This window comes from Chrysemys picta, unplaced genomic scaffold (genome assembly GCF_011386835.1).
Source record: "Chrysemys picta bellii isolate R12L10 unplaced genomic scaffold, ASM1138683v2 scaf1, whole genome shotgun sequence".
Lineage (NCBI taxonomy): Eukaryota > Metazoa > Chordata > Testudines > Emydidae > Chrysemys > Chrysemys picta.
Window position 1 is genome coordinate 3,503,717 of NW_027052708.1, and position 26,906 is coordinate 3,530,622.

Genomic DNA, 26,906 nt, shown 5'->3' on the forward strand with positions numbered 1-26,906 from the left:
CCAATCAGTAATCTGCAGGAATTCCCTCACTCACTCATTTACAGGGTCTGCTAGCAAGCCCTTCTGTCAAGCTCAGAGGTTTGCAATCCTTATAGCACCTTCCACTTATAGAGTGAAAAGAATAAGTGTCTTCTGACAGAGGTTGTTCCCTTTAACACTGTGATACACTCTGATCACTGGGTTATACCTTCTTATTGAGAAACAGTCCATAATTTCATGTGCCTTCTGTATTATTTCTAATGTATAACAGAGAGTATTATTCAGTGTATTTCCCATCTCTCTGAGCCCAGGTCGCTCTGAATCACTCAGACTGCTGAATGGAGAGAGCCGGTGCGATGGGAGAGTTGAGATTTCCCTCCGTGGTGTGTGGGGCAGAGTGCTGGATGACCAGTGGGACATGAATGATGCCAGCGTGGTGTGCAGGGAACTCCAGTGCGGAGTCGCTGAGAAAGCTTATAACCCCGCTAAGTCTGAGCGAGGAACAGGCCCCGTGGAGCTGAGAAGTGTCCAGTGTACAGGAAATGAAACTTGTCTGAGTCTCTGTGACAAATCCATGTCTGAGGCAGCCCAGCCAGGAATTGCTGAGGACGTTGGTGTTGTTTGCTCAGGTGATTCATTTCCAAATCTCACAAACATTCTCTGTTCAGTAGGAAAATACATATTAACAGCTAGGATCTATCCCTGCAGGGAGCAGGCGGATCAGACTGGTGAATGGGACAGGTCGCTGTGCCGGGAGAGTGGAGATTTATTACAATGGCAGCTGGGGGACAGTCTGTGATGATTCCTGGGATCTGTCAGACTCCAATGTCATTTGCAAACAACTGGGATGTGGACATGCCATCAATGCAACTGTCTCTGCTCATTATGGGCAAGGATCCGGGCAGATCTGGCTGGATGATGTGAACTGCACTGGGAACGAATCCAATCTCTGGGACTGTCCTTCCGGGAGTTGGGGCCAGCACAATTGCAGACACAAGGAGGACGCGGGAGTTCTCTGCTCAGGTCTGTTCTGTGAATGCTCTTTTGAGCCGTGTTACCAGGGGATTTAATGGAGGGAGCAGATGTTTAAGGAGATCGCTGAGAATGATACTTTCCCTGACTGTCTCTGCCTCCCTTTCCCTTTTGTAACTACCTACCAGGGTCACCATTAGAAAGTCCTCAGCTCCTACCCAGAGGTATTGGAGATATTGCAAGATTTCCCTAATGTTAGAATGCTGCGTCTCAGGTATTTGAAGAACACAGCATCATGGAAACCAGCGACTGAAAAGGATGTAGGGTCCTAGTAGAGAAATAACTGAACATAAGCTCCCAGTGCCCTGTGTGGCAAAACGGGCTAATGCGAACCTTGGATGTATAAACAGGGGAGTAGTGAATAGGATTGGGGACTAAATGTTACTGTTGTGTTGGCACTAGTGAGACAGGTACTGGATACTGTGTCCAGGTCTGATGTCCACAAAAATTGGAGAGGGAGCAGGAAAGAGCCACAAAAGTGGTCTGAAGGCTTGAATAAAAGCCTTACGGTGAGAGATTTAAGATGCTGAATCTGTTTAGCTTATCAAAATGATCAAGAGGTGACTTAATTACGGTGCATAAGTTCCGTCACAAGGAGAACATACACTTACTAAAGGGGTCATTAATCTAATGGAGGAAGGCAGAACAAGAGTTGATGGCTGGAAGCTGAAACCAGACAAATTCACATCAGAAATAAGGCCCAGGTTTTTAACAGGGAGGGTGATTAACCATCAGAACAAACTACCAGGGAAATGCAAAAAGAACAGGAGTACTTGTGTCACCTTAGAGACTAACAAATGTATTAGAGCATAAGCTTTCGTGGGCTACAGCCCACTTCTTCGGATGCAGCCCACGAAAGCTTATGCTCTAATAAATCTGTTAGTCTCTAAGGTGCCACAAGTACTCCTGTTCTTTTTGCGGATACAGACTAACACGGCTGCTACTCTGAAACCTACCAGGGAAATAGTGCATTCTGCATATCTTAAAGTCTTCCTGTCTAGACTGGATGCCTTTCTGGAAGCTATGCTTAAGTCAGACTCAAGTTATTAGGCTTTATGTAGCTGTTTTACAGAAGGTCAAACTATCACCCTGTTTTGAGTGGCTCACAGCACTGAGTGCCCACCTCAGCGCAGATGGTGAGAAACAAGGCAATACCCCAAACTGGTGGTGTGTCTATAAGTAGATTTAACCAAGACAGTAACAGATGTGAACTCCTGGACCAATGTTCCCTCTAAATTTTCACATCCATGTGTGGAATGAATGATGTTATGTGCATCGGTATAGAGGTGATGTGTGGTGCGGTGGGGCTGAGGGGTTTGGACTGTGGGAGGCGGCTCAGGGATGGGGCAGAGGGTGGTGGTGCATGGGGTGAGGGCTCTGGCTGGGGGTGTGGGCTCTGGAGTGAGGCCGGGGATGAGGGTTTTGGGGTCATGAGGGGGCTCAGGGCTTGGCAGAGGGTTGGAGTGTGGGGGCTGAGGGCTCTGGCTAGCGGTGAGGGCTCTGTGGTGGGGCTGAGGATGAGGGGCTCATGGTGAAGGACAGGGTCAGGGCTGGGGCAGAGGGTTGGAGTGTGGGGGATGAGAGCTCTGGCTAGGGGTTAGAAATCTGGGGTGGGCCCGGGGATGAGGGCCTCATGGTGCAGGAGGGGGCTTAGGGCTTGGGGCAGAGTGTTGGAGTACGGGGGGTGAGGTCTCTGGCTGGGGATGTTGGCTGTGGGGTAGGGTCCTGGATGAAGGTTTAGGGTGCAGGCTGCTCTGGTGCTGCAGCAGGAAGAGAGGACTCCCCCACTCTCTTGCTGCAGCAGCCTGGGACCAGGGGAACATAAGAACATAAGAATGGCCATACTGGGTCAGACCAAAAGTCCATCTAGCCCAGTATCCTGTCTACCGACAGTGGCCAATGCCAGGTGCCCCAGAGGGAGTGAACCTAACAGGTAGTGATCAAGTGATCTCTCTCCTGCCATCCATCTCCACCCTCTGACAAACAGAGCCTAGGGACACCATTCCTTACCCATCCTGGCTAATAGCCATTAATGGACTTAACCTCCATGAATTTACCCAGTTCTCTTTTAAATGCCGTTATAGTCCTAGCCTTCCACAAGGAATTCCACAAGTCGACTGGGCGATGTGTGAAGAAGAACTTCCTTTTATTTGTTTTAAACCTGTTGCCCATTAATTTCATTTGGTGGCCCCTAGTTCTTGTATTATGGGAATAAGTAAATAACTTTTCCTTATCTACTTTCTCCACATCACTCATGATTTTATATACCTCTATCATATTCCCCCTTAGTCTCCTCTTTTCCAAGCTGAAAAGTCCTAGCCTCTTTAATCTCTCCTCATATGGGACCTGTTCCAAACTCCTAATCATTTTAATTGCCCTTCTCTGAACCTTTTCTAATGCCAATATATCTTTTTTGAGATGAGGAGACCACATTTGTAAGCAGTAGTCAAGATGTGGGCGTACCATCGATTTATATAAGGGCAATGTAAGGGAGTTGACTCCTGCTGATTGTCCATGGGAATTAGCTCATCCCAGCTCAGGAGCGCCCTCTGCAGGCCAGTGATCCACTACTGCTTGGCCCCCGTGTCCCTCCCTGCACTCCAATGCCCTTTTAGCTGGGGTGCTGCCCCTCTGGCAGTACCCCCACACTCTGGGTCTCCCCACCCAGGGGAACCCTCACCCACTAACCCCACCTCGCCTCGCCTCAGTGTATGGCTACTGCCAGTCACCATCTAGCCCCACTCCCTGGGGCAGACTGCAGTATACGCCACTCATCACAGGCAAGGTTGGGTTTGGACCTGCGGCTTTTGCCTACCCCTGGGCTGCCCTCTGCAACCCTCAGTGACTATTAGCCCAATGCTAGGCCGCAGCCTGGGGAATTCCAGGCTGGAGTTCCCCAGTTCCTCTGCCTTTCCCCAGGCCTGCTCCACTCAGGTACCCTGTCTCTAGCTCCCTGCAGCCAGGCCCTTCTCTCTCTGAATGCAGAGAGAGAGAGGCTGTGTCTACCCCTGGCTTCCCTGTCTTTATAGGGCCAGCTCAGGCCTGCTTAGGGTGTGGCCCAGCTGCGGCTGCTTCCCCAATCAGCCTAGTAGATTTTCCCCTGCCCCAGCCCTCTCCCAGGGCTGTCTTTAAACCACTCGGGGCAGGAGCGGGTAACCACCCTGCTACAGGCAATAATATATTCTCTGTCTTATTCTCTCTCTCCTTTTTAATGATTCCTAACATCCTGTTTGCTTTTTTGACCACCTCTGCACACTGCGTGGATGTCTTCAGAGAACTATCCATGATGGCTCCAAGATCTTTTTCCTGATTTGTTGTAGCTAAATTAGCAGCCATTGTATTGTATGTATAGTTGGGGTTATTTTTTCCAATGTGCATTACTTTACATTTATCCACATTAAATTTCATTTGCCATTTTGTTGCCCAATCACTTAGTTTTGTGAGATCTTTTTGAAGTTCTTCACAGTCTGCTTTGGTCTTAACTATCTTGAGCAGTTTAGTATCATCTGCAAACTTTGCCACCTCACTTTTTATCCCTTTCTCCATATCATTTATGAATAAGTTGAATAGGATTGGTCCTACGACCCTTGGGGAACACCACTAGTTACCCCTCTCCATTCTGAAAATTTACTATTTATTCCTACTGTTTGTACCCTGTCTTTTAACCAGTTCTCAATCCATGAAACGACCTTCCCTTTTATCCCATGACAACTTAATTTACATAAGAGCCTTTGGTGAGGGACCTTGTCAAAGGCTTTCTGGAAATCTAAGTACACTATATCCACTGGATCCCCCTTGTCCACATGTTTGTTGACCCCTTCAAAGAACTCTAATAGATTAGTAAGACATGATTTCCCTTTACAGAAACCATGTTCACTTTTGCCCAACAATTTAGGTTCTTCTATGTGTCTGACAATTTTATTCTTTATTATTGTTTCAACTAATTTGCCCAGTACTGGCGTTAGACTTACCGGTCTGTAATTGCCGGGATCATCTCTAGAGCCCTTTTTAAATATTGGCATTACATTAGCTATCTTCCAGCCATTGGGTACAGAAGCCGATTTAAAGGACAGGTTACAAACCATAGTTAATAGTTCCACAATTTCACATTTGAGTTCTTTCAGAACTCTTGGGTGAATGCCATACAGTCCCGGTGACTTGCTACTGTTAAGTTTATCAATTAATTCCAAAACCTCCTCTAGTGACTCTTCTATCTGTGACAGTTCCTCAGATTTGTCACCTACAAAAAACGGCTCAGGTTTGGGAATCTCTCTAACGTCCTCAGCCGCAAATACTGAAGCAAAGAATCCATTTAGTTTCTCCGCAATAACTTTATCGTCTTCAAGCGCTCCTTTTGTATCTCGATCATCCAGGGGCCCCACTGGTTGTTTAGCAGGCTTCCTGCTTCTGATGTACTTAAAAAACATTTTGTTATTACCTTTTGAGTTTTTGGCTAGCCGTTCTTCAAACTCCTCTTTGGCTTTTCTTATTACATTTTTACACTTAATTTGGCAGTGTTTATGCTCCTTTCTATTTACCTCACTAGGATTTGACTTCCACTTTTTAAAAGATGCCTTTTTATCTCTCACTGCTTCTTTTACATGGCTGTTAAGTCACGGTTGCTCTTTTTTAGGTCTTTAACTGTGTTTCTTAATTTGGGGTATACATTGAAGTTGGGCCTCTATTATGGTGTCTTTAAAAAGCGTCCATGCAGCTTGCAGGGATTTCATTTTAGTCACTGTACCTTTTAATTTCTGTTTAACTAACCCCTTCATTTTTGCATAGTTCCACAAATGCCACAGTGTTTGGCTGTCAAGATGTTCTTCCCACCACAGGAATGTTAAATGTTATTATATTATGGTCACTATTTCCAAGTGGTCCTATTATAGTTACCTCTTAGACCAGCTCCTGCGCTCTACTCAGGACTAAATCGAGAATTGCCTCTCCCCTTGTGGGTTCCCGAACCAGCTGCTCCAAGAAGCAGTCATTCAAAGTACTGAGAAATTTTGTCTCTGCATTTCGTCCTGAGGTGACATGTTCCCAGTCAATATGAGGATAATTGAAATCCCCCACTATTATTGAGTTCTTAATTTTGATAGCCTCTCTAATTTCCCTTAGCATTTCATCGTCACTATCACTGTCCTGGTCAGGTGGTCGATAATAGATCCCTAATGTTATATTCTTATTAGAGCATGGAATTACTATCCATAGACATTCTATGGAACATGTGGATTCACTTAAGATTTTTACTTCATTTGATTCTACATTTTCTTTTACAAATAGTGCCACTCCCCCTCCCCCCTCCCCCCCCCCCGCCGCACGACCTGTTCTATCCTTCTGATATATTTTGTACCCTGGAATGATTGTGTCCCATTGAGTGCCTCAGTCCACCAGGTTTCCGTGATGCCTATTATATCAATATCCTCCTTTATCACAAGGCACTCTAGTTCACCCATCTTATTTTTTAGACTTCTAGCATTTGTGTACAAGCACTTTAAAAACTTGCCACTGTTTATTTGTCTGCCCCTTTATGATGTGTCAGATTCTTTTTTATGTGAATGTTTCTCATCTGATCTGGCCCTTACATTATCCTCTTGTATCCTCTCCTCCTGACTAATAACTAGAGAATCTCTATCAATAGACTCTCCTCTAAGAAAAGTCTCTGTCCGATCCACGTGCTCCTCTGCAGCAGTCGGCTTTCCCCCATCTCCTAGTTTGAAAACTGCTGTACAACCTTTTTAATGTTAAGAGCCAGCAGTCTGGTTCCACTTTGGTTTAAGTGGAGCCCATCTCTCCTGTATAGGCTCCCTCCATCCCAAAAGTTTCCCCAGTTCCTAATGAATCTGAACCCCTCCTCTCTACACCATCATCTCTTCCATGCATTGAGACTCTGAAGCTCTGCCTGCCTACCTGGCCCTGCGTGTGGAACTGGGAGCATTTCTGAGAAACCACCATAGAGGTCCTGGATTTCAGTCTCTTCCCTAGCAGCCTAAATTTGACCTCCAGGATATCTCTCCTACCCTTCCCTATGTCATTGGTACCTACATCTACCACGACCTCCGGCGCCTCCCCAGCACTATACATAAGTCTATCCAGATGCCCCTAGAGATCCGCAACCTTCGCACCAGGCTGGCAAGTCACCATATGGTTCTCCCGGTCACCACAAACCCAGCTATCTATGTTTCTAATGATCAAATCTCCTATTACTAACACCTGCCTTTTTCTAATGACTGGAGTTCCCTCCCCGGGAGAGATATCCTCAGTGCGAGAGGATACCCTAATACCATCTGGAAGGACGGTCCCAACTATGGGAAGGTTTCCCTCTGCTTCCGTTGATTGCCCTGCTTCCCTGGGCTTTTCATCCTCCTCAACAGCGCAGGGGCTGTCTGACCGGAGGTGGGACTATTCTACAGTGTCCCGGAAAGCCTCATCAACACCCCTCTGCCTCCCTTAGCTCCTCCAGTTCTGCCACCCTGGCCTCCATAGTCCGTACGTGGTCTCTGAGGGCCAGGAGCTCCTTGCATTGAATGCACATACGCCACCCGCCCACGGGGCAGGTAATCATACATGCTACACTCAGTGCAATAAACTGGGTAGCCCGCACTCTGCTGCTGGGCTTCTGCCTGTATTGTCTCCTGCAGCTATCTAGATAATGAAAGGATTTTGTTTAAATCAAGAAGTTTTGAATGTAGTTTAGTTTACAGGTTTTAAAGAACAGCAAGTGAACCTTGCCCCCTTCCCACTCCCCTTCCGAACTCCCTTGCGAAACTTCCTGTTAGCAGCCCCTAGAGGTACCTCTTTCCCCGATGCGGCAGCTCCGTGGCCAGGAGAGAGATGCCTCTCCCCAGCCATGGCAGATCTAGGGCTGGGGCCAGGGGAGAGGCGCCAGTCCCCGGCCACAGCAACTCCGGGGCTGGGAAAGAGGTGCCTCTCCAGCCCAGGCCCCTGTGGCTGAGTGCCTATGCGGCCCTTGATAGCCTGCTGTGCGGACACATGGCCGTGCAGCTTAGAGGAAACTTAGTCCTGGATCACTGTATCTATCTTACCATGGAGTCACAGACAGTCCCCTTAGACTCTCCAGTCAATCTTGTCACCCGGACAAACTGGACTTAGTTATAATTGATCATTTACTCCACAAATCACATCACATTCAGGTTGCTCCAGTCCCAAGAGACCAGTCACTTACCCCAGACCAGTTGGTACCCTGGATCTTACATTAAAGACAATGCCTGTAGCCAATCCTGTAATAAACTATATACAGGTTTATTAACTAGGAAAAAAAGAAATAAAAGGGTTATTTACAGGTTAAAGCAAGCAAACATCTACACACAAATGAGTTACCATTTACATCCTAGGAGTGACAGAGTTGTAGTGATCTGTCAATTCCAAATGTCCTTCAGCGCTGACCCAGGGGTAACCCCTTGGGGTCTCTGGCTTCAGTTTGGTGTCTCTAGCCCTGTCATAGTTCAAACAGCCAAAAAGATGAAACATCTTCATATATACTATTTTTATTTTCCTCTTCCAGCCTTCAAAGCGATGGGACGAGGCCATCTGCATGTACTGCTCCATGGGTGCGATAAGGCCATTAACTAATCCTTTATATTGTGATGATCCTTGATGGCCCATCTGATTTTGATAGTCCTTGGGGATGGATGGGGGGCGGGGGATGATTCCTGTGCCTGAGTTCACAAGTTCAGAGCCAGCATTTTCAGTTATAAAGCAAAACTTACATATTTTCTTGTATCATGGACAACAGACATTACAAGTGAGATTAATGCCTGCAGCAACTAACCACCATTTTGTAGAGTTTAAGCACAAAATACATTCTTAAAACACCAATATCTGTTCTGAGCAAAAGTGACCTGGTCTGGTCTCCAGCTACGAGATTGTCAGTTCTCAGCTAAGGCCTGCAGCCTGGGCAAGAGCTGGCGTCTGGCGTGCCAATGTCAGAATCCTTCTTGACCTTTATCTATTACAATCTGTATGTAGCTGCTGGTAAATGGTGGCCTTCCAGAGATGCCCATTGTATTTCTAAGGGGCCTGTGGTGTCTAAAAGAGAATCTCATTCTTGGAGTGGTTCTCTAGCAGTTGCTTCTGCAGAATGATGCACAGGATTGTTAGCAATCGCTGGGATTTCACTCTTCACACCCCAGTTCATTTCAGAATCAAATGATTTAAATTCCCTTTTTGTGCATTTGCTTCTAGAATTCACAGATCTGAGGCTGGTGAGCGACAGTGACTGTGCTGGGCGGCTGGAGGTTTTCTACAATGGGACGTGGGGCAGTGTTTGCTCCAATCAGATGTCTGGAGTCACTGCAGCAATTGTATGCAAACAGCTGAACTGTGGAGACGGAGGATATATTGAAGGAGGATCTGAATATGGAAAGGGTCCCACATGGCTGGACCACGTTGCATGCAGTGAGCAGCACAGCTCCCTCTGGCAGTGCCCATCAGACCAATGGAATCCAAAGTCATGTGATAACCGAGCAGAAGAGACCCATATTTCTTGCACTGGTAATTCTGAAACTACCAGCATGTGCACGTGCACACATGCATATATGTGATGTGTTCAATTAAATGAAGGGTTAGGATAGAACTTGTTGTTGTTCACATCTCAGTGTAGGCAGATGTAAATTCTTAACACAAGATGCAAACATATTTTCACAGTCTTTTATATAAATAAGCATTTCTCGGATTAACAACAAACATGGAAGTTAATCAATTAATTATAACAGAGACCCGTGTTACACAGTGCGCTAAGGTAGTGTGAGAGCGAAGAAAAGCCTCTCCCTATAGACCATCATTAGGCAGCTCTGTGGTTATTAATCCTTTTGGGATGAACAATCAGAGATGGGCCCAGGCTGTGCAGTTCGCTTCAAGACTGGAATCCCCCACAAGTCTGTGTGTATGTTGGCCTGTGTGTCTCAGTAATAGCTGAATAGCAAATTAATTTGGTATGAAATGACCCAGAGTTCACATTTCAGTTCATACAGTGCTGAAATTAGGGATTGAAAATACAGATAAATTCTACTCCCACATCACACACACAACCCAGTGCATTCACTTCAGCTTTTTCTCTCCATAGGAAAAAAAGCAAAACCAACTCAGAACCCTGAATGCCCGAACTCTACGAGCTGCACAGGTATCTCTGCTTCTCACTGTCTCCCTCTTGGTCCCTGAGGACTTTCCCAGTTGTCTCAGTAACATGTGAGGTTTCTGCATTTCCAGACCGGGAGAAGTTACGCATCGTGAGAGGAAAGGACAGATGCTCGGGGAGAGTGGAGGTTTGGTACCGTGGCTCCTGGGGAACAGTTTGTGATGATTCCTGGGACATGGCGGATGCTAACGTTGTGTGTAAACAACTGGGCTGTGGATCTGCTGTATCTGCCCCGGGCGAGGCTGCATTCGGTGAGGGGACTGGTTCCATCTGGGTGGAGACATTGAACTGCAGAGGGACAGAGTCATCTCTCTGGGACTGTCCTGCCAAGCCCTGGGGTGAGAGCAACTGTGATCATAAGGAAGATGCTGCCGTGAATTGTTCAGGTGAGTGACAGGAGATGTTTCTGCTACATGCTGTAATTTTCAGGGAGGAGGATGGATCAGCCCACCCACTCCTTGACACCATTGTGTTGCTTCCCCCTGTGTTGCTCGTTAATCTGATGGACCTGCCGATAATGAATAAAGATGAATGCCCTGGGAGCAATGTGTCAGGCAGACAGTTTGTCAAGTAGGAAAGTGAATGCTGAAGCCCTCACAAAATGCAGAGGCTTTTCTTAACCTGAGAACTGAAAAAGAGCCAGATATCCTGCATGGGTTTGAAAGTGACAAGAGCCTAGCGACTGACCAGAGCAGCGCCAGGTTTGAAGTGATGAGGAGGGTCTGTGTCATGAAATCTGCACTGAGGACTCTTCCAACACCAGGGTAGCGCTGGCGCAGGTCTGCCACCCGGCACAGCAATGCTGAGAGGTGCCAGTGTAGACCCGACCCACTGCCCTCAGCCCCCACCCTAACCCTGTTCCCTCAGCCTCCCCCGCAGTCCCCCCTGTACCTCCCACCCCGAACCCACTGCCCTCAGTCCCTGCCCCCGTTCCAACAGCCTCCCCCACAGTCCCCCTGCTCCCCCCAACCCACTGCCCTCAGCCTTGCCCTACCTCAAATCTCTTCTTCAGCCTCTCCCGTCATCCCACCCCCATCGCTCCCCCTGCTGTCCCACCCCTCACCTTCCCCCCATTCCAGTCCTGCTCCCCTCTGTCTCATCCCCTCCAGACCCTGTCCCGCTCCCCAACCCCCTGATCCTCCCCAGCCCAGCCCCGCCCCATTGTCTCCTCCGCCCCGCCCCACTCTACACAGCTCTCTCTACCCTGTCCCATTCATGCTCCCCTCAGTCCCTACCCTACTCCCCCCATCCCAGTCCTGTCCCATCCCCCTCAGCACCCCCGACTTCCCCAGTCCCAGTCCTGCCCCCCTCAGTTCCTCCACCCTGCTTCCCCTGGTCCATCCCCACACACCCACTGACTTCCTCGACCTCCCTCCCCCGAATCCCACTGCCTGGACCCACACCCGTCCCACTCAGGACATGCAGGAAAAAGAAGCAATGGGCTTAAATTGTAGCAAGGGAGATTTAGGTTAGACATTAGGAAAAACTTCCTAACTGTAAAGTTAGTTAAGCACTGGGCAAATTACCTAGAGAGGTTATGGAATAACAGTCATTGGAGTTTTTTAAGAGGTTAGACAAACACCTGTCAAGGATGGTCTAGTGTTGTTATTACTCAGTCCTGCCTCAGTGCAGCAGTTTGACTAGATGACCTGTTGATGTCCCTTCCAGTCTTACATTTCTGTGATTCACACTGAATTGCCTTGTGGCACTGTCTAGTAGTAGTGGCACACAGTTCTCTGACATGCAGGTTTATAAAACTGTAGTTAATATACAGTTTAGAGCATAACAGTTTTAAAGCTCTGCATGTTCAGACCAACTGAGCTGAAAATAGTGATCTATAGTATTCAAAACTATTAAGATGTGGGCTGAAATAAAATCAGCATGAATTGCTCAACAATATCAATGGAATCAGCATTGCGCTGCTATATATTGTAAAACATTACAGTGAAATCTTGCAAGTATTACATAGCAGGCCGCCTTGCCCAAGTGGTAACTAAGCATAACATCTTGCTGTTTCAACATTCTTAACTTGTATCCCATAGCTCCTAGAAGTTTTTTTTTTTCCAAATATTGAATACTGCTAAGTTATGAGTTTTAACAGTTTTTTTTTCTTTTAAACCACAGCACTGAATGTTATTCTAAAATTGTTTTCCAAATATTCTTAAACTCCCAGTTTATCCCCCGCTGATGTTCATTGTGAAAAGTATTGCAGGTCTAATAATAATATTTGGCACTTTTGTAATTCACTCTCCAACATGTGTTTTGTGCCCTCCTCTGGTGGATTTTTAGAGGATAACTGTATAGCTACCAGCTAAGGGAGTTATATCTTGAACTCAAGTAGTAGAAGCTCATGCTTTTAAGTCTGGATGGCTCAGGTTCAATCTTTGGTGACTAGCTATGATGGAGGTTGCTACACTTATAATCCCTTTAATCAGAGGTTCTGAATATGCTTTGTTGTAGGCAGAGCTAGCCTATAGTTAAGCAACCGAAAATTTAGAATGGGAAGTGTTGAAATGTTGGGAAGCCTTATAATTTTGCCAGTCTGGAACGGACATCCCATCTGAGGGATGGGGGCGGGGAGAGAAGAGAGTGAGACAGGACCAGGAAACTGGGACAAGGAATCCAGAGTGGTAGTGGGGGGCAGTTGAAATCAGATGAGGAGCTGGGGCTGGTTAGACAGCAATAGGATAGACATAGACTTGAGGGGACGGGGAAGAAGGGTCTTTGACTACTAGAGACCACTCCGTTCAGGAGCCTGGAATAGACCCAGGATTCCTGAGTTTCACAGTTCTTCTTCTGTCAGCAGATATCTGTGAAACCCAGTGGCAAAAAGTGTCTCATCCCCCTATAGAACTGATCTATCACATATAGGATGACAACCTACTGCCTCTGCCATCACTTACTCCATTAACTCAAGTGGCAGAAGTCTGTGCAGTGGATCTAAAGGTTCATCGGCGGGGTTGGAGCCATGCGAGTTTCATGATGATTCCACATGCCAGAATTTCTGGGGCAGTTCAGTTTTGATTTTTACAACAAAACCTGGGGAAATGCATACAGAAATAGGGTGACCAGCTGCCTAAATAGGGGACTCTCAAGCAGGAGTAGAGAGGTTATTTTATCTCTGTATTTGGCACTGGTGCAACCACTGCTGGAATACTGTGTCCAGTTCTGGGGTGCACAATTTAAGACGGATATTGATAAATTGGAGAGTGTTCAGAGAAGAGTCACAAGACTGATTAAAGGATTATAAAACATGTCTTATAGTGATCGACTGAAGGACCTCAATCTATTTAGCTTAACAAAAAGAAGGTTAAGAAGTGACTTGGTTATAGACTGTAAGTATCTACATGGGGAACAAATAGTTAATAATGGGCACTTCAGTCTAGCAGAGAAAGGTAGAGCATGATCCAACGGTTGGAAGTTGCAGCTAGACAAATTCAGACTGGATATAAGCCATACCTTTTCAATGGTGAGAGTAATTAAGGATTAACAATATACTAAGGGTCATGGTGTTTTTCTAAAAGCTTTTTCTAAAAACTATCCTCTAGGAATTATTTTGGGAAAGTTCTATGTCTGTGCTATACCAGACCAGGTGATCACCGGATCCCTTCTGGCTTTATAATCTCAGAACTAGGTACATCAATTCACACGCAAAATTCTCATTGAATTCAATAGGTGTCCTTGCCCTGTGGCTTGTGGTGCGGGCTGCAGCAGGGGCCATACAACCCCTCTCGCAGCTTCCTAGGGCCCCCTCTCATGGCTCTGTGCACCTGTGTCTGTCGTTGTCGTCCTCTCCCTCCTCCCCCCGCCCCGCCCCGCTCGCCCAATGTGTTCTGATATTTCACTCTTGCGATCTGGTCACCCTAGGAGCATCATGGATGCTGTGGGGTGGAACCTTTGTGGAGTCAGATTGGCTCAGACATCAGCCCACATAACCCTGCATCCATCACAGACCCAGTGTGCTGGTTTGTTACTCGTGTGCTCATCACCGCACAGAGCACAAGGGACTTGGGCCCTAAATCACTAACAAACAGGCCCTGTGCTGCTGTGAGGGAGTTTGTGGAGGTGACAGCTGGAGACAACCAGGGACTCTCAGAGGTGAGGTTCCCCCCAGGAACAAACACATCACCTCAACCTCGCTCCAGACTCCAACTCTCTCCCTTTCCCTTTGCAGGTGTGACAGAGAGGACAGATTCTCCAAATACCCCAGGTAAAGCATCCCCCTCGTCCCATCAAGGGTTAAATTTCCCTGGTGCTGGGTCACAGAGGAGGAGCTGCAAGCTGCAGCCTGAGGGAAGGAGCTCCTTTCCATGGCCTGTGACATCTGAGGGCGAATGACACCCAGGTGGGAGCTGTAGGCCCTGCTGAGCCAGAGGATTCTTGTCTTCTGACTCCAGCTGACAGGGCAGAGCCCATGATTTAAACAGCAACCTGTGAGCTGCCCCCATGGAGCAGAGACTGTGTCCCAGCCCATTACCCTGCTGTCCTGTTTCCTACAATGAGTAACTGGGGAGCTCCCTGCCCCGCCCCCCAACTCTCACAGGATAATCTCTCCCTTTTGCCTGTTCATTTCCATCCAGCTCCTCCGCGCCGCCCTTCGACCGACAGTGGGAGAGTCACGGTGCCTGTGGTCATCTGCATTATCCTGGGGGCCCTGCTCTGCCTGGTCTTAATCATCCTCGGGGTGCAGGTGCGAAGTGCCAGGGCACAGCGCAGAGGTGGGTCCTTATTGGTGTCACTGTGTGAAATGCCTCTGCAATAGCAGGGGGGCTGCAGGGTATCAGGGTGAGGGGTGATACCGGGCTGCATGGGGTGGTCGGGGGTGTCTGGTAACTCCTCTCTCATTTACTATTTTATTAACTGTTTGGCAATTGAACAGCCCAGCCATGAAATCTGGTGATGATACTAGCTAGGGAGCGTCACAGTTTCAGAGAAGCTGCATCTGTATCCCCCCCACCCTCCAGTAATCCATTCCAGGAGTTCCTACTCCGGTATCCATCCATCACTTGTCTCTGGGTGGGAACCCCCTGTCCCACCTCCTTGTGGCCAGGGTTTTTTAATACTGCACAGCCCCCTGCCTTCCACTGTGATACCCCCAGCAAACCAGTCTGCCCACAAGCCAGCCCCCATGCTGTGCTTTCTCCCCAAGGGCTATGAGCAGTGATTTGCCAGCAGTCACAAGTTACCAGCCAGCTCTCTCTCAGCAACCTGGTAGACCACCATCTGTCCAATGATTCAGTTTTGGGATCCCCATGGTCAGAAGGTCCTGCCCATTTGCTGAATCAAAATGAAGGCCCTGAGTCTGTTTAAACTCAGCCTTTCATACCAGAAGCCTTTCTTTGTCTCTTGGGCTCTGGTAACCCAGTTTGAACCAGTCTGTGTAAATCACCTTGAAGGGTGTTACCTTTCTGGAGTTGTTACAGTCTCAGTGATTCACCTTAATCATGCCTCCCCCCCACCCAGCCACCAACCCCCACTGTTTTTTCTTCCTGAAGGAGCTGTGGTACCCCTCCCAAATGCAGAAGAATATAAACCATTCATAGATTTAATACAGTGATTCCAAAAGATACTGCCTGGGACTGCAATATCTGTCACAGGGCGGGGTTCTGAATATCATGAGTAGAGACATCATGGAAAAGGAACCTAGAGAAATTGGAAATATTGTCAGGAAAAAAGTGTATTGGAATCAAGCTGTGGTAAATAGTTGTGAAGAGAGTGATCCAGTAGAAAAGACAATCTTAGGAAGGAGAAGTGCAGGAAAGGAGCATTATACTGTATTGTACTGAAAGCTGGCACTTGTAGGGGATTTTACTTCTATAAAACACTGTACATACATTAGCTAGCAGCTCCTTGGAAAGAAGGTAGAGAACGGGATCGCCATCAACATACACGTAACATTCACTACTTTGCAGTAAGACAATGACTATAATCAGACCTCATAGTTCAGGGCTTCAGCCAGTCGCCTGCAGGGGTCAGGAAGGAATTCTGGGAAGCCCCCATATTTGTGTTTTGTTTTGATTTGCTTTGTTTCTTGCCCTTTTCTGAAGCATCAGACATTAGCTACAGAGGGAGCTGTGACACTGGATGGTCTGGACCAGTCCTCTGAGGTGGTTCAGAGATACCTCTTGCTAAGATATCTGTCTGGCGTGTCTCTTTTCCACATGCTCAGGTTTAAACTGATTGTCAGATTTGGGGTCAGGAAGGAATTTTCCCCCAGGTCAGATTGGCAAAAAGGGACCTTGGAGGATTTTCATCTTCCTCTGAAGCATGGAGCATGGATCGCCTTCTAAAATGTTAAAATGTATTACCGGCACGCGAAGCCTCAATTTAGAGTGTATAAATGAAGACTCAGCACACCACTTCTGAAAGGTTGCCGACCCCTGATCTAGGCATCTCTCACCTAGTCAGTTCCCTGCCATTGCAGGGGCCTTGGGCATTGGTGGTACCTTCGTCACTCCTGCTTTCTGCCCGTGGCACACAAGAGTTTATTCTTCTGAGACTGAAATGCTTTAGTCTAAGGGCATCTTTAGGTTCAAACCTAGGGGTATCTGGGTGAAATGCAGTGGCCCCTGTTATACAGGAGGTCAGACTAGATTTTCTAATGGTCCCTTCTGGCCTTAAACTCAATTTAAAAAAAAAAGATGTTATCACCATTTTGCTGATAAACAGCATCATAGGGTAATAATTATTTAAACTGCTCCAAAGGGAAATAGCCCGGAATAATGGGATGAGATTAAAAAGGGAACATTTAAGATGAATGTGAGGAAGCTTCCAGACAGCGAACTAGCCCTGGGAACCATCATCAAAGAGCTGTTGTGGAAAGAAACCCTGTCACCTGGCTCATTTCAATTCCAGCAGTGGGAATGTGCTGTAGGGTTCAGGCTCGCACTGTGCCCCGGGGGGAGGGGCTGGATGATCCCATAGGGTTTCCTATCTCTGGTTTCAATGACCCTGTACAAACCCTGCCCTTTGTTTTCAGGTTCCAGAAGACCCTTGGATCCCTTCTCTGAGGCCGTGTACGAGGAGATTGATTATAACCTGATGAGAGAGAAGCAGGAGATGTTCAGTCGCTCAGGTCTGTGTGTCTCACTCTTAACAGGGAGCAGCTATCTAACGCCCTTTCCATCTGGGGCCCTGACCCAGAGTTAAATCACTGCAGCTTCAGCCCTGTGAGCTTGTCATTGGAACTGGGCACAAGTCTTCATTACAAAATGTTTTGGTGAAAAATGCAGATTCAGAGACACTGAAACATTTCACAAATTCCTGTCAATTTCACCCAATTGTTCCAAACACACACACAACAATTCATATCATTTCAACACTTTCTAAAGAAAACATTTTGTTTTCTTCAATTTGATAGTACTTTTCCATTAGAAATTTCCTTTAATTTTATCTATAAAAACAAACAAACAAAAATTAACTAGTGTCTAAAAGAACACCAAATGGTTTCAGTCAACATTAAACTTTTTTTTTACTTTTTCATTTGCCAAAAATTTTCCAACATCATTTTTGGCTCAACTCAAAACCATCTTGGAATTATTTTGTTTTTTTTCCCCAATGGCCAGAGAACCAAACCATCTTGTTTTTTTGCCAAGCTCTAGCTGTGATAGCTGGGTCTGTGATGAGACCAGCAATTACTCATATAGACTGATGGAGACGGGCTTCCTTCCCACCATACACTGTGAGTCCCAATTCTAGGGAGAGTTAATATCCTATCTGCCCATCCTGAAGCCTTGGAGTATAACCAGAGAGGGGTCAGGAAAGCGACTGACTGGGGCCAGACTAAACTATCATTTGAAAACTACTCCGGAGCATTGGAGCAGGGGATGTTCTGTGCCCTCCTCCCACCGCAGCCACTGGACTATGGGGAGGCACCACTAGGACCCAGAGTGTAGAAAATTGCATATGTGGCTGGTGCATATGTCTTCTCTCTGCTCCAGATGCACAGAGATGGTGGAGTGCTGTGCTGGAGGAAGGAGGGCACAAGAGACATAACAGGCAGGCAGAAGAAAAGGTGAGAGGGAATAACAGAAAGCAGCAGGAGCTGCAGGGAGAGAGAGGAGGAGGAGCCTCTTATGTACATCTCTAGCACCCCCAGGAGCCTGGACTGATTAACACCAGCTTCTCAGGGAGCTTCCTGTTTCCTGCTGCTTCCCTGAACCCACTTGAGGAAAACAGGCAGTCAACTGAAGTAGTAAAAGACAGTTAGGCCCTTAAGACGCTGATATCTTCCCTCACTCAGGCCCTGCTACCAGCCTGCTTATTTGTCCCCTTCAATTGAGTGTTGAGAGCCACTATAGCTGGCACAGAACAGCAGTCATGAGTGAAAGAAGAAAACGCCCCTCTGGGGCAGCATTCAGAAAAAGAAAGAAAGCAAAGGAAGCTTTTCTAGCTAAGCAGGAAGGAGCTCTCCTGAGATACATAGACACAAATGTTCACGGTGAGCCTTCCAGCCCCAGTGAGGATGTGAGTGGTGAGGAGATGCCTGATCTTCCAGTTAGCCAGAGTAGCCTGTAGCCTGGCAGCTACTGCAGCATCCATATCTCCATCTCAAATGGATGTAACCATGCACATTCCTGAAGAAAAGTGTAGATCAGAGAAGAGTGTGGTGGAGGCGCAAGAAACAGCTGCTGCTGAGTTTAGTTCCTTAAGTCTAGATGATCCAGGACTGTGCACCCACTTGAGCAGTAGCCTGAGGGACTTCCTTGTACTGCATGGGCCACAGCAAGTGAAAAACTTCATGTTCCCCAAAGACAATGAAAGTAGAAGTTTCCATCCAACACATTACTGGCGTGAAATCCCCAATGGTGACAAAGTGGAGAGGCCATGGCTTATGTACTCAAAACCCCAGAATGCTGCATTCTGTTTTTCTTGCAGACTCTTCCAGTCTAATGTTCCAGCCACATTGGGTTCTACAGGAACAAAGGACTGGAAAAATCTGGCTAGAAATCTGGCATGCCATGAGAAGACAGCAAATCACCAGAGAGCATTCCATAGTGGAAAGAGCTTGAGATGAGACTAAGGTTAAAGGCCACCATAGGTGATCAGCATCAAGAGAAGATTGCATCAGAGTCTCTTTACTAGCAAAATATTCTGAAAAGGCTCATTGCCATTGTGAGAATGCTTGTTACCCAAAACCTAGCACTGCGTGGCACTTCAGATCAGCTGTATGTGCCAAACAATGGAAACTTCCTTCAAATTGTGGAGCTGATGGCTGAGTTTGATGCTGTACTCCAGGAGCATCTAAGAAGAGTCACCACCCAAGAAATGTACACACACCACTACCTTGGAAAAACAATTCAAAATGAAATCATACAGTTACTGGCAACAAAAGTCAAATAGAAGATTGTGGCACATCTGAAGTCAACGAGATATATTACTATGACAAAGTGGGTATTCACCCATGAAAGCTTATGCTCCAATACTTCTGTTAGTCTATAAGGTGCCACAGGACTCTTTGTCGCTTTTTACAGATCCAGACTAACACTGCTACCCCTCTGATACTTGACACCATGCAAGGCACTGCATTTAGTTGTATGGAGTGGAAATCCATCTGACAAAGTGGGTATTCACCCATGAAAGCTTAAGATGGTTACAGGGAATCACAGATTCTGCTTGGGCCTGTCTTGGCCTAATCTGGAAACACCCCAGAGAGCTGATTGACTGATTCAGGGGGGAGGCGGGTATTTCCCTTAAGAAGGAGGAGTCCCCCCTGTGGCTGAGGAGGCCAGAACCATTGTGGAACTTCCCTGGACCAGCACCCAGAGATGTGCCCTTCACTCACCCCAGCATCTTTCAGGTCAGATTGTAGCATCCCCTCAGTCACATTTACCACAATAACATGGAGATTTCTCTTGGGGAGTCTGTGTCAGCTTCTCACCGCTCAGAGTCGCTGTGAGTCACCATCTCCTGTAGACGAAGGAATAGACTGAGACTGGAAATCCTGCTCCTGGCCCCGGATGTGTTCCAGTCCCACAGTTCAGCTGTTCTCACAGTGATGAATTTCTGGTTCTTGTCTCTCCAGTCTCCTATTCAGATGACTCTGTGATGAAGCTGCAGTATTACACCGGGGACAGCGAGGGGGAAAACGATCCTGGATCAGAACAAGGTAACGGGGGAGGGGCAGACTTGGGCCGAGAGACCCAAATCTGGACAGAGAACAAAATATCTATGACGCGTCCTGCAGTTGCAGCCATTTCCCCTCACACGGTTCCCATTTTACACAGTTGGGTGTAATCCCATTGAACAGGATTTCTGTCAGAATCTCAGGATGGGAACATGTGACCATCTCCTGAGCACACATCCCTGGGAGTGGCTCCCAGTGACCTCCCCAGGTGAGGAGCTGGAGGAGACGGGTCAGTCGCTTTGGGTGGAAGGCGTCAGTGCCCAGCAGGGCTCGTCTCTAACCTCTGAGAGAGATGAGAAGATTGTCCTGTGTTATAATTACAGATGGGCTCAGCCCAACTCACTGATCCGAACCCACCAGAACATTTTTGGTGGGGGGATTTGCAGATTCTGACCCCAGCTCCTGATGTCAGTTTTGCAGCTGACACCTGTCGCTATAACAAGCTGAAGCAAAACCCTGGATCTGAATTTCCTGGCCTGGGCCCATCTCTAATTATAAACAGGGCGGCATTTCTACCCTAGCTGCTCTCAAGGGAGTCCATGATTTGGGCCCTGTGGGAGTTTAGCCTGTGGCTGGGGGAGGAGACACTGAGCAGATGAGCCAGTTCTGCTGAGAAGCTGGAGCGCTGCCAAGCTGAGCCCTGGGCTGCCTGAGGGGCTAGTGGAGAGCAGGAGCTCACAAAGGAACAGGCCAGTGACCTCCCAGCGGGAGCTTTAATTCCTGCAGAGGGGAGGTTCCCCCTCCCCAGGGTAACAGGAAAACTCAAACCTGTCTGCAGAGATCAGCTGGATTCACACAGGCCGGCTCTGGCCTGGCAGCGCCCGTGTCCCAACCTGTTATCTCAGCACAAGCCCAGATCCTGCTCCCACTGAAACTCATACAAGAACTGCTGTTGCATCCTGCAGGGACAGGATTGACCCCTAGTTATTTCTGGGACTCCTGTTTCACTGTAGTTCTCTGGCTTGTGCCCTTCTCACCATGGGCCCCTGTGACTTCCCCTCACACGTGCCATGATACACAACTCTAGTTATAAGGGTCACCTGTGCTGAAGAGACGCTGCTGGTGCCATGGGCTGAGTGTGGTGTTTGCTGTTCCAGAGGGAGCTTCCCTGGGGGGTTCTCAGCTGGATTATGATAATGTGGAGGAGCCTGCCTTGAACGACGTCCCCCAGACTCCAGACGGCCGAGGTGAGCAGTGAATCCACCCCCTGGAAGCAACGTCACCCTGACGAAAAAATAACTGTATTTCCAGTAGGACAATAGTGGTTTGTTAAGAAAACCAGGAAGTTCACCCACCAGTATTGTCTACTGGCGTAACGCTGGGGGCACTGACCAGGTGCATTACAAGAGCTGTGTGGAATCCCAGGGGTAGGGAAGAGTGTGGTGCCCTAGGTCATGACAGAGGCCCATTGCGGGGACGGAAGGAGCAGTTTACTCAGGAGCTGCCCACACGGTGCTTGGCTCAGATCACTGCCCTGTGACCCTCACTGCCATGAGCACCAAGGTTACTCACTAGTTGTAAAGAGGGAGCATCGAAGGAGAGACCTTTACATAGGAGCAATGTTCCCTGCCAGCCTTTCCTGACATGCAGCTATGGCAGCTTATATACATCTGTGTCAGACACACTGTGACGGGAGGGTGTGGGGGGTGGGGGACATAGAGATTTTACACCCAAAGTCCCATTTCTGACCCGTATTAGCTGGCTCAGCTCCTAGTGGTGTCAGTGCATTGGAGACTGATGGCAGTTTATGGGGTAAACCTTATCAGGAGAACACATTGAAAAGACATTTTAAAATATTATCAAATTTAGGAAGCCAGGAACAAACTCTAGACAATTCCAAGTCATTTACATTTGTAATTATTGTAACCAAATACCTTGTGGAGCAATCCCTCTGGACTAGATCCCGGTCACCTCTTTCTACAACTCCCCGTCTCTCTTGTCATCTGGGAGCTCTAGGATCCTCACAACCAGCTATTGAAATGTATCAAATCAATGATCTGTAAATCCCCTCAATCTGAGGGTTCCAGAGGAGGGCTTCTCTTACCACCATGAGGGTGGAAGTGCTGAGAGATCCCCAGAGACCAGTGAGGCTGGTGCATCTGCAGCATGTAGTTTAATTCTGTCTTCACTGTGAATATTCTCTTAATTACTTCACATCTTCATGTCAGATGCCCCTGCCCTGCCTGGAGATGTCCCAGGGGCTGGTTATGATGATGCCAGAGAAATGTCTGACCCTGAAGATGACCCTAGTTTGGGGCAGAATGATGAGGAAGGCCCTGGGGTGAGTGACAGGAACAGGGATTCACAGACAGGTGAGTTTGCACTTCACAGTTTCTCTACAGAATGGGATGGGTGGAAATGTGCATTACACAGCAAAGGAACAAACCTGACCAACCCAATCCCTGTGGAAAAAAACTCTCCTTCTCTCTTCTCTTCTTTCCCTCAAAGCAGAGGCTTCAGTGCTTGCAGTGGGGACAGGAAAAGCAGAAAGGTCCCTCAATCTCTAAATTCAAATCCTTGTGTGGCTGCCACACCCTGGATTACTGGATTCCCACCAGTTTACTGTGCGTGTATCTTTTGGACAGAATCTTATAAACCAAAGTCCTGTTACTGATGTGTAAATTTTAAAGAGCCCGTGACACTTCCTGTAAAAGTCAGGCTTTGCCCATTATCCTTGGCCAACATCTCCCTTCCCCATTGTGTCATGAGCAGAGACACCACCAGCCACGCCATAGGAAATGGAGTGGCAATCAAATGTGCATTACTTAGTACTTGATAAGAACAACGTGCTTATGTTTGTGATTAGCACAGAGTGAATTATACAATGCCCTTAAGGAACAGCTACTTCCTGGAAGTGATTGGGTTTTGTACATGAAGTGACAGGTGAATATAGTTCTCACTTGGCAACTGTAAATGGTCTGGAAACCAAGGATTTTACTTCCAGAATATGTACAGAGATGATGGATTAAAATTTGTCATGGACCCAATGAGAAGAACGAAGAGGGAACATTTTCTAACCCATACCAGAGAGTGCACTCCACCCTTGCTATGTAGCCATAAAATGGATCCACTGACTGTATGTGTCTCCCTTTGTATTTTAGGCTGGAGTCTGCACTCGCTAAGGAATGAAGGTGTCTCTGTGACAGAGAAAGAAACCCTGTTCCTGCCTCCTGGAGACCCAAGTTATGATGACGTGGGACATGGTGACTCTGGGGGATCAGTATCAGAACAATGTGATTGGACCAAATAACCTTGGGATGATGTAAAAGCTTTGCCTCTTTCTCTGAGAAATGCTCCCTCTGGCATGATGCCCAAAGACAGTTCCTGCCTGGTAGATAGACAAAGCAGGGGTTTCTATAGAATTTGTGTGAAGATGCAGGAAATTCAAATGCGAGTGGGAAAAGGTTCACAAATTTCCTCTGTGTAACTTCCCATTGATTGGCCAGGATGGAAGTTTCCTGCTTTTTTATCCCTGTAATTTCTTCAGGTTCAATTTGTGCCTTTTTCTTATTAAATCCTTTCTGAAAGTCTTCCCCGTAGTGTAAGTTTTTCTTGCCCGATGAATTGTGCAGTTTCCAGGGCTCATCACAGGGAGAGGCTGAGATTGAACAAACCAAGAGACAAGGATGGGCCACCTCTGGTATGGTCGGCTGTTTGAAGGGGGTGGGGTGGTTTACACTGAATGTTGTATCAGGCATTTGGTAAAAGTGTGACACCAGCAAGAGACCATTCTGCAGTGAGCAACATGGTTGTTCCTAAAAGCAAATTCAGATTTGAAACGTTCATTGAATCCAAGGAGATAAATGGGAAATTCCCCCTGGGTAATTCACACCTGAAATTAAAAAAATGAAGAAAAGAATTCCCCATTAGCGATAAATACAAAGGATGACTATTTCTGCTAGGATAATAAATACTTTATAGACAATAGTGACAAGGGGAAGGTTAATCCGAGTCTGGATTTCCAGTGAACCAATAAAGCTACAACAAGTAACAACTCACTGAGTTGTTACTAGAAACCCCAGTAAAACTGATCATGTTACACAGTGGAATATTTATTTTCAATGCCATCTACAAATATAGTTTAATATCAATGCTGAGCTGAGTACTGACCAGTGGAGAAGCCAGAAGTGTTCTCTGGATGAACTCTCAGTGAAATCAGTAGCAGAATGCATGCAGAGTACATCGCTATTTCACAGAAATGTCTTTCTTTCCTTTACCACAAATCCTGCATTCAGTTTGATCACTTCATCTGTACACAGATACAATGGAGATAGAAAAGGTTGACAGAAGGTGAGAGCAGATGATTGGAACCAGGAAGTTTGGGGGTGGCTCTCTCATATGAAGAGACTAGGAATAAAACAATTTACTTTTGAAAGGGAAAAACAGAAGACAACATTACTGAGAGAAGTAATAGAGTGTACTGACCCTTGGGAGACTGAGAAAGGAAACCTCAGGGGCTGTGCTAATCCGTTCCAGGGGTTGTGTCTTCAAGACAGATGTGCGGGACAAAGGAAATGACTAGAGAGAGGAGGTGGCCCCAGGGTGGATGTTTGTGCTTTAGCAGGGAACCCAGGCTTCTGACTCTGCCTAGGGCTTGGGACTGGAGCCTTAAAGAGGGAGCAGGTCAACTCTTCCCTCTTCTTTCAGGCTGAAGGAATCCTGGGTTTGGTCAGTCCATCCAGGGGGGTTACGTTGCTCACAGGCAAAAAGAGGAGGAGAACTCCCCGCAAAATGACACACGCAGATCCTGGACAAAAGGAAAGAGAAAAGGGACAGCAGTAGGTGAAGGTGACTGAGGAGGGAATTCTATTGTATAAATGAGCTTTGATAAAATGCAAGGTCATACATATGTGACTCTGAGAAGGATTTATGCGTCATAATGGACAAACAACTCAGCATGAAATCCCGGGGTGACACTATGGCCAAAATGGCCAACATAATTCTTGGACGTATATACAAGAGAATAATGACTAGAAATAGGGCGCTGATTTTATCTCTCTATTCAACATTGGTAAGACCAATACCGAAACATTGCATCCAGTTGTGTTGTCCAGATTTTAAGACTAACTGTGAAAAATTGGACAAGAGGCAGTGAAGAGCTATTTAAAAAAGAGCTTAAAAGATGCCTTACAGTGAGAGACAAGAGCTCAATCTCTTCAATTTATCAAAAAGAAGATCAAGAGGTGACTTAATTACAGTGCATAAATACCCTCACAAAGAGAAAATACTGTGTACTAAAGATCTCTTTCATCTAGCAGACAAAGGCATAATAAAGAAGTTAATGCCAGAGAAATTAAAATTAGAAAAAAGGGACAAATTTGAACTAGGTGATTAAACATTGGAACAAAGTACCAAGGGAAATGATGGATTCTCCACCCCACATGGAGTTGGCGTGAGGGGACAGGGGCTACTTAAGCAAGTGCTCTCAGGTGATATAGAAAACTATTTATCTCAGGTGCTTGACTGGTAAACCTCGCTCACATGCTCAGAGTCTAAGTGATCTCCATTTTTGGGGTCAGGAAGGAATTTTTCCCCAGGTCAGATTGGCAGGGACACCAGAGTTTTTTGCCATCCTGTGCAGCCTGAGGCACAAGTCACTTGCTAGGATCATTTGGGTATAACTCACCAAATCAATTCCCTGCTATTAAAGGGACCTCAGGTGTGGGTGCCCCTCAGTCCCTCCTAGTCTCTGCCTGTGGCAAACAATAGTTTAGACTCCCGAGGGCTGTAACAGTTTGGTCTAATCCAGGTTGTTGGGCCCAATGCAGGGGTGACTTTGATGGTCTGTCGTGTGTATGGGGGATAGACTAGATTATTTAATTGTCCCTACAGGCCTTAAAATCTACACATCTATGCTATGGCTAAGATGTTGCTGTGTCTGACCCGTGGTCACTTCAACTCAGAGGTGCCCCCTCCTTCCAACCCAGTCACTGCCTAGTACTCAGGGAATGGCAGCTGCAACGAAAGGCAATAGGGCGCTGGTAGGAGTAACTTTAGGGACAGTCACTAGCCACAGAAAACAAAAACACTCCCAACACCCCTGACTGCTGCACATCAGGGTCTCTGGCCATACAGAAGATGGGCCAGCACCCCCAGTGGAAAGGAATGAGAGAGCGAGTTGCATGTTTCAGCCACGTTGGTGTGTGGGTATCAGCTCAAACACATGCACTGTACCCACAAGCAGAGCAAGTTCATACTGTAAAAACACCAAACCCAAGAGGGATGTGTTAGTCTCAGCACAAGTTCTGCTTTAACCCATTAGAAACAATCCTGTAATTATTGGGGCAGTTGGTGCTGGAGTACACCAAACCCCTGAAGTGGCAGTAGCGTGCCCGGTACACCGTCACTCAGAGGCAAGCACTGTAGGTGCTTCGGCAGCTAGGTCTGATTGGTCCCACTAACTGCTCAGACACATGGCTAAGGGGAAGGGGAAGGTTATACACACACTAGGTCCAGAGGCTTGAACAGTTACAGTTCATAGGGAGTAATACTGGTAAATGTTTGGGTCTCTGGGGCAGTCCAGTTGAGAGTCAAGGGTCTTCTGGCCTAGTGCCTTGAGTGCCCTCTCTAGTCCAATCTCTATTCAAGCAAATTGGACCTTGCAGGTTTCCA

At 47.1% G+C, this 26,906-nt stretch overlaps 1 protein-coding gene and 1 long non-coding RNA gene across 2 annotated transcripts; both read left to right on the forward strand.

The window, feature by feature from the left end:
- Positions 1-290: 290 nt before the first annotated feature.
- On the forward strand, positions 291-10,831 carry LOC135977494 (antigen WC1.1-like). Its single transcript, XM_065578774.1, has 4 exons — positions 291-608; positions 688-1,002; positions 9,217-9,525; positions 10,097-10,831. The coding sequence occupies exons 1-4, from the start codon at positions 398-400 to the stop codon at positions 10,189-10,191; spliced, it is 930 nt and encodes a 309-aa protein (XP_065434846.1). The 5' UTR covers positions 291-397; the 3' UTR covers positions 10,192-10,831.
- A 10,473-nt stretch (positions 10,832-21,304) lies between these two features.
- On the forward strand, positions 21,305-23,760 carry LOC135977514 (uncharacterized). The gene is made up of 3 exons (XR_010594979.1): positions 21,305-21,481; positions 22,463-22,606; positions 23,396-23,760. It is a non-coding gene; the product is annotated as an uncharacterized LOC135977514 (long non-coding RNA).
- The last annotated feature ends 3,146 nt before the right edge of the window (positions 23,761-26,906 follow it).

Coding starts and splice junctions, on each gene's coding strand:
- LOC135977494 (XM_065578774.1), top strand. CDS start 398: ATGAATGATGCCAGCGTGGTGTGCAGGGAACTCCAGTGCGGAGTCGCT. Junction 609..687: donor CGTTGGTGTTGTTTGCTCAG/GTGATTCATTTC, acceptor CTATCCCTGCAG/GGAGCAGGCGGATCAGACTG. Junction 9,526..10,096: donor GACCCATATTTCTTGCACTG/GTAATTCTGAAA, acceptor TTCTCTCCATAG/GAAAAAAAGCAAAACCAACT.